This window comes from Hylaeus anthracinus, unplaced genomic scaffold (genome assembly GCF_026225885.1).
Source record: "Hylaeus anthracinus isolate JK02 unplaced genomic scaffold, UHH_iyHylAnth1.0_haploid 11982, whole genome shotgun sequence".
NCBI classification, from domain to species: domain Eukaryota; kingdom Metazoa; phylum Arthropoda; class Insecta; order Hymenoptera; family Colletidae; genus Hylaeus; species Hylaeus anthracinus.
This window is the reverse complement of record NW_026534330.1, coordinates 4,689,914-4,704,564: the sequence shown is the minus strand read 5'-3', so window position 1 is coordinate 4,704,564 and position 14,651 is coordinate 4,689,914. Positions and strand designations below refer to the sequence as shown.

Here is a 14,651-nt window from a genome sequence, read left to right as displayed (position 1 = left end):
GTTACCCAGGACCTTAGTCAAAACCACTCGTTCAACGAGCTTCAGACTGCTCAGGACATCAGCCAGGACCAGAGTTTCTCATCTGCCATCGGACCAGAACTCACGAGAGAGCTTATCAAAGATATCTCACCACTGAGCTCTGATAACATCCTCCAAGGAGTCGAAGAAAGCTCCTCGAGACGAAGTTCGCTGGTCAACCGTCTACACGATGTGGAAGAGCGACCTATTCTGATTGTTCCTAACGCGTTAGTGGTAGAAGAACCGACCAAGGAACCGGTTTTTCCCAAAGAGAGTGATGATCTGATCAGCAGTCCTCAAATTAGTAGTCTTACGAACATTGAAGAGCTTCCATTGTCACAGCACAGTGGAGAGGGCTCGAGTTTAAACTCTACTATTTGTTTGTCAGCTGTCAAAGAAGACCCAAGCTATTCGAAGCCAGAAGAACATATTGCACAAGAAAATACTGAGGTCAAAGCTGAGCTTTTGTCGGTAAACGTTATACCTAGCTCCGCTGTAGACTCTGTAGATTCAGTGTCTGCACTCATAGAACATGCAGAAGGCCCGTCATTGCCTAGTATTTCCGCGGTATCCTTATTGAGTCTTACAGGCTCTACAAAACTAAACGAAAGCGAAACTTGTGAAGTTGGAGAAGATGTGAAGAGCCTGTTAGTCAGGTCGTCGTCCCCTATTAATGGTACTAACGAAGGTGCAATCACCTTATCGCAGAATGTATTGAAGAGTCCCGATCAAGATATTCAAGACATACATAGCAGTCAAGCAGAATCAATCTCACCCAGTTTTTACGATGCTACGGACGGCGGAGAAAGTCGTGCTGTTCTTCTAAACGACACTCCTTTGTCAACACTGAAAACGCTTAAGCTTGAGGAGCATTTAGAGATTAATGTTCCTAAGGGAAACGAATGTAGCGAGACATTCGGTAGCGACGTTGAACTTTCATCAAAGGTAGATAGCCTGAAAGTAGATGTCTCTCCTTTGGCCACAAAGGAAACAGTAGACGATAATAAGTCGGTGTTTCTGAGCGCACAAGGAACAAATATTATCGAAGAAGCAAACGCGATAAATGCAGCGAAGCAAATAGAACTCGAGGAGACAGAAGAACAATCGTTTGAAGAAAAATTAGACAAGACTCTCACTTTTCAAGATAATTCTTTAAAGTTGGATAGTGTACAAGAAATAGAACAGTATACGGATTTCAAGCCTCAACGGCAGAGTACCACGTTAGCTTTACCCGTCGAACAACCGAATTTCGATGAATTGAAAGCTGCTGCTGAACAGATTGCCGATGATATTTTTAAAACCTCGTTGGAGTTTTCCGAAGACAACGACTGTTTTATCACCGCCACACCCGACAGTGAGTAAACAATGCCTCTCCATCTGGTTATATTTTTTTTTTTATTGAATTTTTAATACGTATCTATTAATACTAATTACATTTTCAGTATTCCAAGATCCTACATCCTTCGATTTTCTCATCAACCACGGCAACAAGAAGACCATAAACCGCTTGAGAAACGAATCTTTGTATGTGAAGTTCGACCCACTGGTGACAGATACCAGTATGTTACCTCAAGGAAATAGTCCGCCTATGAACGAGGAACAAAACGGCAAAACTGAAAGCACGCCGCCAAACATTGTTACTCCAAAACGTAATCCTGCCATAGCAGCTATAGACAGGCTACTTTTTTACAGTCCTCTTTGTACTAGTATGACGCAGAAAATGGAAGAACCTCTGGAAAAAATCGTGAGTACATAACCTACAAAGGAAATAGTAGAATGCATAGAAAAATCCTAAACACACAAATGTTGAATTATATCCAGAAACCGACTACGGAAGAACCAAAATCGGATGCTCCGCTAGTTAACGATATCAATATGAGCAAAGAACTAGAGTTAGTAAGGGCGACCGTACTACAACTAGAGGAAGAGCTAGAGAAGCAAAAGAAGGAGTACGAAGCTGAATTGGAAAGACAAAAGAACTCTTTCCAAGAAAAGATTAACAAGTTACAAGCACAGATCGCGCAGGAGGTGAAGAGTAAATCGGAGATGACGTGAGTTATTTGTTATCTCTAAAGTATCGCTTTTTAAATGAAATAGAAGTAACAAGAGTTGTTGACAGGGTCGTAATTGGGGAATATGAGAGATCGATTAGTCGAATGCTCACAGAGGTAGAAAGAGATCGTACGACTTTTGAGCAAGAGAAAACAAAGGTGCAAGAAGAGTTGCATACCACGAACGTTCATTTAACGAACACGGAGGCTGCTTTCAATGATGTTCATCAAAAATATGAGAGGCTTAAAGGAGTCGTGACCGTATATAAAAACAATGAAGCAGTTCTGAAAGAAAGTATCCAGGAAAATCTAGAAACTATTAAGAGTTTGGAAACCCGATACGATAACCTTAAAAATCATGCTTTGATTCAGCTCGAGAAGTATATGTCTAAATGAAATTTAATTGTAATTGACTGACGTTTGATCCGTTTTATAACTTTTGATAAATGTTTCAGCGCTAACCTCGAATTGGATACCATGCGAAAACAACACCAAGACGAAACGGTAAAACTTCATGCAATGGTCAGGAAAGCAGAACTTAAAAGTAACTCGCTAGCTGAACTGGTTGAGCAGAAAACTAAAGAGAATAAAGAATTGGCCCAAATATTGGATGAAGTGATCGCCAGGGTTGGTCACCAAAACGCGGAATAAAAAAAGAGCGAACGGAATAAACGAGTATCGCGAATGCAATGCGATTAGTCTTTATTTTTTTACTCGCCCCCCTTAACGTTTTAGATACAACCACATACTAGGTATGATTGATATATATGTATACATGCGTTGTTTCTAAAATTATTAATTGCAAATTACGTTTTTGTTTCAAAGAAGCACCTTTTATTAATTATTTATAAGTTGTGAAATATATATATATATATACTATTTTATCGCTAATAAAAAAATAGACATATTTAAAACAACCTTTCGTTTATATTTGTGCAATAAAAATATAATCGGAAATTGGAGTATCGACTCCACAAATAGTTCTTAACAGTCACACGTTACGCGTCAACGACATTGTTGTACGCGATTTGTTATAATACATTTCAGAAACATCTCACTATAGTCAGTTAAATAAAATCCACTATTTGTACGTGATAGCATCCTGACGTACGTACACGCCAGCGTTCGATCACTTTATGTTTTGTTGATAAATAACGAACCTTACGCAAAGTTGAGTCAATTTTTCTTTTAGCAGCAATGAGTATTGTCAGTCTGTTGGCCCTGCCTCGATTACAAATAAAACGTGATGTGTCGCTAGTTTTAACATACGATCACTTGTGCTCCCTGGCTTGCGGGGAATATTCCTATTCTCAAGGTCGGGCATGTATTTTTTTATTGTTCTTGCTAAGTTTGTAGCGTATTGTTTGAATTGTGGATGCGTCATGCCAATTCCTTTACTTCGCAAGGCCTCTGCCACCGCCCATAGTAATTTCTGAAAATTCGTATTTTTATTATATACCATGTGGTAAAATATTAAAATAAAAACTAAAGAGTAATTAAAAAGACATCTACCTTCCTATGCGTGTCGCTGAGTTCGTTTCTTCCTTCGGCTAAAGATTGTTTATTCTTCGTAATTATGTTGCTAGATGAGTGTCTGTCCCACGTAGATACCACATTATTGTGCAATTCATGAGAACAATCGAACGACAAACTCTTCGGCCACTTGAACCGTGGGCCCTCTAATTCCTCTTCGTTCTTTCTTTTCCTCGACTCCTCTACCTTGTGAATTACTTCGTAATCATTCTCCTTTGAAACTTGCGTGAATAGAGCGCGTTTGATGCTCTGAGGATTCGATCCAGATGTGAACAACTTGCTTGGTCCAGCGCGATCGGGAGGACTTTGAAAGAGAGCACGCTTTGACGTATCTATCTTGGCCTTTAACGGGCTAGGCCCATCTAAACAAAGCCTACGAGCTACTCTTTTCTTTGTCGAACTTCTTGGGGTTCCTCTTGGGCTTTTACACCGCGGACTCTTTCCTCTCGGACTTTTCCCTCGCGGACTCTTTCCTCTCGGACTCTTCCCTCTTGGACTTTTGCCTTTCTTAATAATTGGCTTCCTTGATTAAGAGAAAAGAAATATTTTCAATCAACGCATTATTATCTGTAATAAAGTATTTAAAATTCGAGTACATACTTAATGCTTAACACTCGCAGTTTCTTATTGTTGAGCGCTAATCCTTGCAAATTTGCACTAGAAAACGTTCTTCGTCTCCGCGTCAAATGACTTAATCTCTTTCCTGGGCTTTGACCATTGTCGCGTTTAGCTAAAAGACTTCGTTTTCTGGCGCTTCCTGGTGCTTGCTTGGAAAACCATATAGTACAAGTAGATTGTGTCTCTACCCCTATGTATCTTTCACATAATTTTGGTGTAAGGTTTTCAAACTCTTCTACTGCCCTATTTCTGTTGTAACTAAAATATTCCATAACACATACATAACAAAATACTTCTGGCATGATACATCAATTGAAACACATTGAATATTAATGTACTCACTGTATCCCATGAAATTTATGATGATATGCTTCAGGCCATGCCAAAGTAGCAGTTTCTTTCTCACCAACAGTATGATAAAGAAGCAATTGATCTTGTAAAGAAGCAGAAGACTCTTGCTTTATTTTATTTTCACTTATAGATACCTGTACCTGCTCATTGCTCAAGACTTTTGTTGTGTGTTTATTATTAGTCATTGCATTATCTTTATTTCTAAGTACTGCTTCCTCTATTGATAAATTATCACTGTTATTTTTAACATTTACTTCTTCTGCACTGTTACAAACATTACTTGGATATTGTGGATCACAAGCATCAAAATCATTAGACAAATTTCTGGATGTGCTTTTGACACATTGTTTGTTTGTACTAATGTTTTCTTTCTGATGACCCAGAGATTCCTGATTTATATCTTGGTTCAATTGTTTCTCTGGTAATACACCAGGTGTCCAAAATAGGTGATAATTTTCGTAAATACGTGCTAGGAATTCTGTACAGTCAGTTCTGCATATTGTAAGTTTAGGTGGTGGAGGTACACCACTTAAAAGTTTATTAATTTTAGCTAATAAATTATAATCAGATTTAGCAATCAAGTCAGCTTGAGAAGGTTTCTCAGAAGTAGCTACTACCGTCACTAGTTCATTTGTTACTGTTTCAATGGTTGACTTGTTTTCTTCGTTATCACTTTCGAACATCTCTGGACTAGAGACATTTGGAAGTTCTTTTTCAATTGCAAGACTCCCATTTTTGTTGAAATAACAGCAATCCATGGCATTGTCTACAAAAATTTATCTATCTTTGCTATCACATTACTAATAATGTTATTATTATCTTATTATTATCTTTAACATGGTATAGCTTTCATACAATTCTTGATTATATTTATTGCGAATATAATCTAAAGTAACGATTAATCAAATAGTTCCCTTTCATTCTTTGACTATTCAAATAAAACGTTAACGCGTACATTACGAGGAGCAACGCTATCTAACCTTAACAGGTAACTAAGAATAAATGTAAGAATCAATTCGAAATAAAACCATACTCCTTGCAAGTATCTAAATTACACAGAATTTGCATAAGTATTATATGGCATTTAGATAATACTGAGCACTTGTTACAAAACATGACTATTCTTTTGCTTTGTTACACTGGCCGTGTAACTGTTCCACATTACAGTTAAAAGTCATGTAAACGAAAAAATCGTTCGCGTGCATAAGTTTAATTATACTTACGTCTTTTAGTTTATCGACCTTCGAATATTTCTCGCTCAATAATTTACTGGCCAGAAGCCAATTCATCTGTTTTCTATTACAATCATCAAGAATAACACTACTCAAAACTGGTCAAAACGTAACATTGGCTCGCAACAGCTCGCAACGTCATGCAACTGATAGGAAGGTACGTTCCACACTTTATGGCTGACTTTCGTGTTACGTGATATTGATGATGCAATTGAATTGCCTTTTTTTTTCACTTAACATTTCAGAACGTATTTTTTATGTATACATTAAATTATACGTTTTATTAACATAGTTTTCACATAATTTATTACATATATGCAAATTATGCTTTGTCCAATAAAAATGCTGTACTAAACCAGGAGTGTATCGTAGGTTCACCACATAAGGGGTCAATCAATATATTTTAATTTCTCTTATTTTATTTGATATTATTTGATATGCTTATGATATACTTTTGATGATTCTATCAATGCAAGATTCTGATTATATAGAAATACAAAAATTTCTAAAGTTCTACAAGCCACAAAATTAAATGTTATTTATACAGAACTCATTATTTTTGAAACATTTACTTTGTTAAGAATAATTCAAATGTTTAAGAAAATGTAAATAGATGCATAGACGAAGTTTCATATTTATTTTCATTTCTATTAGTTTTTAAATATTTATTGACGATTGTAAGGTACCGTTAGGAATGTGACTACCTGTTACGTTATACTGCATTATCTAAAGTAGGAAAATTGATAAGTACGAGTGACAGTAGCGAACAACAAATGAATGTTGTGGTGGGACGTGGGGCTGTAGTTGTTATATAGATATGCATAGAACGATGATTAATAACTGTACACATTTGACATTAATATGGCTAGGATTAGGAACTGCATTTGATCGTAACAACGCATTTTTGTCAAAGTATTCGCAGTGTGATTATGGTTTTTAAATAAAATGTACGCTACAGATGACTGACTACTGCAGCTTCATCCAGTTTACTCTTGTTTACGTTTAACCTGTACAGAAAATCTAATACGCTTGTCAAGTACGTATATATGTATTTACGCAATCTTTCTCTTTATGGATTACAATAGTAAGCAGTAGAATTATATCATTTTTATACGCTTTTAAATTCAAATATTGAACATTTACTTATGCAGTTACATATGTCGTAAATTATATATATAATATTTATACGTATATAAGTTTATAACACATATATTCGATTTATTATTATAAATGCTTGTTTTATACGTATTATTATTTTATTTTTACAGTAATGTCATTATTATTTTTTGATAACAAACAATTTGTTTTCCAGGCAAACTTACAGTGACAATCATTGAAAGCAGTACCGAAATTTAAACGAAATTTTCATAAAAAATGTATTTAATGGACCTTATGTGATAATTTATTAGTCAAGGTTACCTATATTTGTATTCTATCGGAGTATATACTGATTCATACATCAATTCTCATAATTTATTCATTGTCCTTTTATGAACTTTCAATGGCAGTATGTAACTTGTCAGCTGATACGCATAGAGCCTAAGTACTATGTTATTGATTGTTCAAGATTCAGAAGTGTTTAAAAGGAACTAGTCACTTGGAGATCAAAATGAGAAACGGAATCAGAATATTTAGGTTACTTTTACAGAAAAATCTCATTGTACGAATAAGACATTGGAAAACAGCAATATTTCTACAGTGTCTGGTACCTATTGCCTTGTTTGTACTAATACAGGCTGTAAGAGATTTTAGTGTTCAGCCACCACGTGTAATTCACGAAAATACGTATTACCCAATTGAAACCAAAAACGAATTCTCACCAGTAAACAGAATTTTTACTTACTTATATTATGTACCTCAGAATGACTACACAACAAACATTATGGAAGATATACGCATGTGTTTCAAAATGCCGTATGAGAGTAATTATTTTATTTAATAATTTGAAATTTTATGTAATATTGCACTGTTGATGTTTTAAAGTATATCATGCTGTTTTTTCTGTTTTTGTGTCTTGCAGGGGTTAGCGGATTTTCAACAGAAGATGATATGATAAAGGCTTATACAGTTTTACAAGCTAAAACTCCAACTGTCATAGTTTTAGGCCTTGTATTTGAAAAATACAATACAACCGATATAAGGTACAAAATTAGACATGCATTTCAAATTCCAGAGATGCTATTTCAAACTATATTCGATCAAGGGTCATTTAATTCTTACAATATATATTTAAATGCCATACCATTTGTACAATTACAAGTATGTACCGACGAAGCTTTTATAAACCGCACAGCAGTACATTCTATGCTTGATACTCAGGTATTATATACAAAGCATTAATTTTAGTTATTGTCCTTTACAATATTTTATAGAATTTTATATGTATTTACGTTTTTATATATTTTTTAGTTGTCAATACAAAGAATGCCTTATCCGCCATATGTTAAAATAGATGATGCTGATACAATGTTAAGGGTAGGAATATGTATGTTTGCAGTAATTGCTTTTTTAATACCACTTTGCTTGGAAACAAGCTATGCGACAAAGGAAAAATACATTGGAGTACATGTTAGTAGTTTACAATGTAATGTACTTTCTTACAATATAAAATTAGATAAGGAGCATTCATTCTTTGTGTTGTGTACTTACATACAGGTGTTGATGGCAATGAATGGAGTAAAACAGTATCAGAATTTATTAAGTTGGTTGATCACAGGCATTATATTCAGTATTTTTTATATTATACCAATACTAATATTATTTAAAAATACTTTTACTGGAAATGTGGACCCCTACTTGTATTACAGCAATACATTCATATTTTGGCTAATACTCACAGCACATGTTGCTCATTTAATATCATTTGGTATGCATATTGCTGCGTATTTTTCAAAACGTAAGTTCTGTTTCATCATAGAGTACACAAGTTACGAAATAACTTTGATTCATATAGTAATTGTTTTACAGCACGTTTTGTGACAATAACATTATCAGTTGTTTACACTGCTTCTTTTTCACTTCATGGAAATTTAATAAGGCAACAAGTTCTTTCTATCATACCATATTTGGGAATATTGTTTCCGAATATGTTACTCTATAGATTCCTTGAAGAGGTGAACACATACGAAACCCAGTGTATGTAACAAATTTTGTAATAGTTATTTTGATGATCATTTAATGTAACAAGTGCAAGTGAGTATTAAATATACCGAAATTTTAGTAACTGGTGTACGATGGTCGAACATGTTCATTACTGGAGATGCACAATACAGTATTGCTGGATGCACTGGATTTATATTTATATTTTCAATTTTGGGCATTTTTATACACTTTTGTCTTGCAGTATATGTAAATAACATACTTCCAGGAAAGTATGGAGTTCGAAAATCTCCTCTTTACTTTTTAACGGTAAATTTGTTAGCATTGCACTGTATTTATGCAAACATTATATGAGAATGTTTGTTTAATAAAAAACAATTTTTACAGTTTATTAGGAAGAATAAAGTGAATCTTGACGAGGATATGGAGGATTTTGATTATACTGAAATAGATAATGACAATTTTGAAACAGTATCAAAAGGTGTACTTACTCCTGGAATTCAGATACGCAATCTTAAAAAAACATACAGATCAAGTTTCTTAAGGAAATCGGTATGTTTCAAATATATATTATAGTCAATTTTGTACGGATTAATTCTTCTACTTTTATTACTGTATTTATAATTATTTTTTAATAGAAAGTTCACGCTTTAAAAGGAATTTCGATGGATTTATATAAAGGTCAAATAACAGCCTTATTGGGCCATAATGGTGCTGGAAAAACTACGCTGATGTCTATCCTAACAGGTACCGATTATATCATCCATAAGAAAAATGTATGTTTTCGCGTTTCTGATTACACATTCTTCGATAGGTGTTATAAGTGCAACTGAGGGGAAAATTCTTATAGATGGTAAAAATATTGAGAAACACTTAGAATCCATTAGAAATGATCTGGGATTATGTCCACAAGAGAATATGATTTTCCCAGATTTGAATGTATTCGAGCAATTAGAATTCTTTGGTCAAGTAAGTAACCTAGAAAAACTAAATGACATTGCGCTATATAATATAAGAAAATTATGTTATATAAAATTACAGTTGAAAAGTAAAAATAAAACAAGGAATGAAATAAAACAGAATGTTAATGTTTTGCTTGACAAATTAAAAATGCTTGAAAAAAAGAATGTTCTGCCAGACACATTATCTGGAGGACAAAAGAGAAGGCTGTGCCTTGGGATGGCTCTTATTGGTGACGCTAGTGTAAGGATTTATTAGGGATAATATAAATCGAATAATTTTTTTATAAGAAAAATGTAACAAACGATTTATTTCAATAATATTTTATATAGACTATAATTTTGGATGAGCCGACATCAGGAATGGATCCTGAGACTAGAAGAGATATATGGGACGTCATATTAGTAAGAAGCCATACATATGTATAGTTAGGATAAACAATAATTGATTTGTAGTTTGCTTTGAATTAATTGGTCAACTTTTTATAGAAAATAAGAGGAAGGAAAACAATATTAATTAGTACACATAATATGGAAGAGGCTGATATACTTGGTGATAGAATCGCTATTGTTCATGGCGGCAAATTAAAATGTTATGGCACATCGATGTTTTTAAAGAAGCAATATGGTTAGCGAATTTAAATATCGTTTGTATTAAGTTACAAATGATATATTTCTATAATTTATAATATATTATTTGATTGTAGGCTATGGTCATATAGAAGTTACGCTATCAACTAAATCATGGTGTAATCCAGAGAAAGTCATAAACAAGTTTGATCCTAGAACGCAGCAAGTAAGCGTAGACAGTGAGAAGATTATCTTAAGTGTACCAAATACTGAAACTTTACCACAATCTTTGGATAAAGTGGAAAATCAAAAGAAGCAAATAGGAGTTACAGGAATCAGTGTATCGCTAATTACCTTAGAAGAAGTGTTTTTAAAGTATATTAATCTTTAAGTTTGTTTCATTGCTATTTTATAAGACTTGTACGAAAAATTATTTATTAACTATTTTATCGTTTAGAGTCATCAAAAAGGAAGACAATGGAAAACACCTGAATGAATTATTTTCTCCGCCGTCGCAAAGAATAGATGGATGGAATTTATCTATACAAAGAATTTTAGCACTGTACCATAAGAAACTGACCTACACTAAGAAAAACTTAAGTAACACATTACTAACAGTAAGTGTTGTTACTCTTAGGCCAAATATTTTATAGGTTATGTGTGATAATAATCTGTTTCAGATATTTCTACCAATTTTGTCAATCGTACTAATGGGTTTAAGTTACGACACACCCGGTGAATCGACAAATATATTTCCATTAGAGCTTAGTATGTACAGACGGCCTCAAGTTTTGTATTCAAGTAAAAACGAAACTATTGGTATGCAATACCAGAATGTGGTGGCAGAGTTTGGTGGATCTTCGGAAGAAGTGGCTGATAATACCAGTGTTACGAGTGGTAAATATAATAATAAATATCTAAATGATGTTGTAAAATTATAAGAAATTGAAAAAAAATACAACCGTTTTTACAGCTTTATTGGATCGTTCTCTTCAAGATATCGCCAAGTACCGTAATAGGTACATCGTCTCTGCGGAATTTAATATATCCAACGGAGTTTTAAATGCTAATGGCTTGTATTCTGGCATTGCAATTCATAGTATTCCTTTGACTGTGAATCTTTTATCGAATGCGTTGATAAGAAGTGCTGCTGGTAGCGAATATTCCATTCATGTTTCCAGCCAGCAGTTTCCAAACAGTCTTTCTTCGACAGTATTACCTGTGCCTGAAACGGAGTCGTTGTCAAGAGTTTTAATGTTTTGCTGCTTTTTCTTCCCCACTGTAGCACTTTTTCTTGTTCATCCCTTTCAAGAAAGAGAAACTAAAATGAAACAGCTTCAAAGAATGACGGGAGTTTCGTCCGTATCTTATTGGTGCACTATGTTCACGTTTGATTTAATAATACTTACTGCGTCCGTACTTATTATCGTACTAGGATTTTACGCCATGGATGTTATTTTAGATATTCGTCTGTACTATAAGATAGAAATATGTAAGATATTAATTTGATTTTTTTTATAGATTATGTGAGGCGAAAATGCAAGGTGCCCACTTTAGTCAATTTTGTACATGTTTGTCTTGTTTTCAGTGACAATGATATTATTAATACTGCTTTTTGGTATCAACTCTTTATTTATAACGTATATCTTCAGTTTCTTGAACAAATCAAGAAGTTCCTTAGTAACCACATTGAGTCTTATGCCTGTTGGACTAGGTAAGTTATATTTACTGAAATATTAAAGAATTTTAATAATATTATGGTATTTTGTTGCGTTTCAGTTCTGTTACAGTATCTCTTGCATGAGGTTATTCACAGTTTTGAAAACTTGCGTGTCCTATACCTAATACAAAAGAGACTGTTCCGGTTGATACCGCACGTGAGCCTATTCCATGGTCAATTATCTTTCTTCGACGTGGCTATACAAAACGCAAGATGTCGTCGATTACCAGACCGACTGCTAGATGTAGTTTGCATTGGTGTGAAAGATGTTTGTTGTGGTACGAGTACAATGACAGTATATGTATATTGTAATAGGCTATTTCAGTATTATATAACATTGTTATGGAATAATATTTTTTGTAGGTTTGGAATGCGCTAACGGAAACTGCAAAAATCAACTTCCTTATTTTTCTAATCAGAACAGCGACATGAACTTGTTGGAATGTGTTATATATTTATCTGTCACGCCATTCATATATTTCAGCCTGCTTATAATTTTAGAAGAAAGATTATTTGACAAATTATATATCAAGATGTTTGGTCAGAATTTGAGGAACGCGTGTGAAATGAACGACGACCAAGTACGGAAGGAGAAGAATGCTGTAGCGTTAGAGATCAGGAAACTGACCAGACGCGGTAAACAATCATTCAAAATCAAATGTATTTATTTAAATGTGTTGAGAACAATTTTATTATTAACCATAACTTAATTAGTAGCTGAAGGTCAGAGGTATGAAGATACTAAAAAGGAACCTGCTGACATCACTCTCACAGAGAGTCCAGAAAAAAGCGATGATAATCTCTTCTTGGTTTACGAGCTGAGTAAATATTATGGGAGGTTAATGGCGGTACAGGAAATCAGTTTCCGAGTGAAGCAACGCGAATGCTTCGGATTGCTTGGCGTCAACGGCGCTGGAAAGAGTACAACGTTTAGGATGTTGACCGGTGAAGAAATACCGAACAGTGGTACCATGTATTTAGGCAAATCAGATATTCGTACTAACAGGAAAAATGTATGCACAATAATGTTTAAATGTGTAACAATTATGTACCGTTCTTCAACATATACAATCTTTCCCATAGTATCTTGCTCAGATGGGATACTGTCCACAAACCGATGCGATGCTCAGTTCTTTGAATTCATTTGATCATCTGCGGCTGTTTGCTTTGTTGCGTGGCATACCCAAATCGAAAGTGGATTTGGAGGTTAACAAATGGATCAATCGACTCAGTAAGTCGCGCGTGTGTTCAGTTTATCTCGAAGAATAATCATAAAGTCTATAGACACGTTCGCCGTTTTAGATTTAAATGCTTGCATGTCACAACCAAGCGGTACCTACAGCGGAGGGAATAAAAGACGCTTGAACATTGCAATGGCGCTTATCGGTAATCCAACTCTTGTTTTGTTGGATGAACCAACGACAGGCGTCGATCCAGCGGCTAGGAGGTCTCTATGGAATATACTTCAGTCTTGCCAAGCAATGGGACAAGCTATTATACTTACTTCTCACAGGTATTTCACTCGACTGGGTAATCCATATTATTAGAAAGCTATTGTATCCCGATTTATATGAAATAAAAATTGTGCAGCATGGAGGAGTGCGAAGCTTTGTGCAACAGACTAGTCATTATGGTGAAAGGTCAATTGGTATGCATCGGTGCCAGTCAAGAATTGAAGCAACGATTTGGCGCCGGTTACGATATTCACATTAAATTGAACCCGAGTCGATCGGACGACGACATCAGCACTATAAAGAGAATTATGGAAACCTCTTTACCGTGTGAAGTTAGAGATGAGAATTTGGTAAACATTCAGAATAGTTGTGAAATGTCTTCGGATTCATAATTAAGGTTTTCATTCATGATATTTTGTTTTTTGTTTCGCAGGGATTTATCGCGTATCACATAAATGATATTGGAACAACGTGGGAAAAAATGTATAATACGATGAACGATTTAAAAGGTCGATTCAACTGCGTCGAGGACTACGCCGTTTTGTCGGCCACGTTAGAGCAGTTGTTTATTCAGTTCGCCAGAGGAAACGAACAGCCTAACCACGAAAATACTTTAGTAGATTCTCCACAGCAGACACATATTACATAAATAATATTTTGATAGTATTTCAAATTTGCTTTTTAAACTATTTCCTTAAAGGCTTTTCATGTGTTTGTTTATAAAGTTATTAAACAAACACACTTGTGTTGTGTTCTATATTTATATGTGATGTTATGATAACAAATGTGTACATTTCCAATTTAAAGAGAAAGTATTATATATAAATGTAATTTTATTTATTTTTTAAAGACTTGTATCGCGAATTGTAACGTGACTTGTGTCACGTCGTTGTATGTAAATAAAATTCAGATCTAAATCAATTATTTGTAGATAGCTCATAAATAACTAAACGTGATATTTTCAGGCAACTGTACAAGGATAGGATACGACGATTTAAATAAAAACACTTATGTTTTGTATAAATAAAAAAAGTGACATAAACGAT

At 34.3% G+C, this 14,651-nt stretch overlaps 3 protein-coding genes across 4 annotated transcripts in view; 2 read left to right on the top strand and 1 right to left on the bottom strand.

The window, feature by feature from the left end:
• LOC128886484 (uncharacterized) overlaps window positions 1–2,986 on the top strand; it is a 10,574-nt gene extending 7,588 nt beyond the window's left edge. Inside the window, exons 3-7 of the mRNA XM_054141411.1 lie at window positions 18–1,372; window positions 1,461–1,762; window positions 1,840–2,069; window positions 2,138–2,449; window positions 2,525–2,986. Of these exons, the coding sequence (XP_053997386.1) occupies window positions 18–1,372; window positions 1,461–1,762; window positions 1,840–2,069; window positions 2,138–2,449; window positions 2,525–2,720 (2,395 nt within the window). The 3' untranslated portion in view covers window positions 2,721–2,986. The remainder of the gene's footprint in view (window positions 1–17; window positions 1,373–1,460; window positions 1,763–1,839; window positions 2,070–2,137; window positions 2,450–2,524) is intronic.
• Window positions 2,881–6,050, bottom strand: LOC128886483 (uncharacterized). The gene is made up of 5 exons (XM_054141409.1): window positions 5,795–6,050; window positions 4,563–5,337; window positions 4,203–4,478; window positions 3,582–4,125; window positions 2,881–3,501 (listed from the first exon to the last, which is right to left on the bottom strand). The coding sequence occupies exons 2-5, from the start codon at window positions 5,327–5,329 to the stop codon at window positions 3,277–3,279; spliced, it is 1,812 nt and encodes a 603-aa protein (XP_053997384.1). The 5' UTR covers window positions 5,330–5,337; window positions 5,795–6,050; the 3' UTR covers window positions 2,881–3,276.
• Window positions 6,051–6,546: 496 nt separating this feature from the next.
• LOC128886477 (retinal-specific phospholipid-transporting ATPase ABCA4-like) lies at window positions 6,547–14,526 on the top strand. Of its 2 annotated transcripts, none has more exons than XM_054141404.1 (25): window positions 6,547–6,839; window positions 7,116–7,725; window positions 7,824–8,122; window positions 8,213–8,371; window positions 8,459–8,699; window positions 8,771–8,938; window positions 9,024–9,211; window positions 9,290–9,454; window positions 9,541–9,649; window positions 9,717–9,871; window positions 9,944–10,105; window positions 10,195–10,266; window positions 10,351–10,489; window positions 10,569–10,806; window positions 10,889–11,048; window positions 11,112–11,328; window positions 11,405–11,923; window positions 12,020–12,145; window positions 12,211–12,429; window positions 12,515–12,787; window positions 12,866–13,164; window positions 13,235–13,382; window positions 13,454–13,664; window positions 13,742–13,955; window positions 14,039–14,526. In XM_054141404.1, the coding sequence occupies exons 2-25, from the start codon at window positions 7,413–7,415 to the stop codon at window positions 14,252–14,254; spliced, it is 5,010 nt and encodes a 1,669-aa protein (XP_053997379.1). In that variant the 5' UTR covers window positions 6,547–6,839; window positions 7,116–7,412; the 3' UTR covers window positions 14,255–14,526. The 2 variants fall into 2 exon arrangements, with proteins under 2 accessions (XP_053997379.1, XP_053997380.1); XM_054141405.1 differs by having other exon boundaries at window positions 6,548–6,839; window positions 12,869–13,164.
• Window positions 14,527–14,651: the final 125 nt, after the last annotated feature.

Bases quoted from the DNA above. Each gene is read 5' to 3' on its own strand.
- LOC128886483 (XM_054141409.1), bottom strand. From the start codon at position 5,329: ATGGATTGCTGTTATTTCAACAAAAATGGGAGTCTTGCAATTGAAAAA. The intron at 4,126-4,202 runs GTATGTACTCGA...CTCTTAATCAAG, and splicing joins CTGCGAGTGTTAAGCATTAA to GAAGCCAATTATTAAGAAAG. The intron at 3,502-3,581 runs GTAGATGTCTTT...ACGAATTTTCAG, and splicing joins TCAGCGACACGCATAGGAAG to AAATTACTATGGGCGGTGGC.
- LOC128886477 (XM_054141404.1), top strand. From the start codon at position 7,413: ATGAGAAACGGAATCAGAATATTTAGGTTACTTTTACAGAAAAATCTC. The intron at 11,049-11,111 runs GTAAGTGTTGTT...AATCTGTTTCAG, and splicing joins TAAGTAACACATTACTAACA to ATATTTCTACCAATTTTGTC. The intron at 13,956-14,038 runs GTAAACATTCAG...TTTGTTTCGCAG, and splicing joins AAGTTAGAGATGAGAATTTG to GGATTTATCGCGTATCACAT.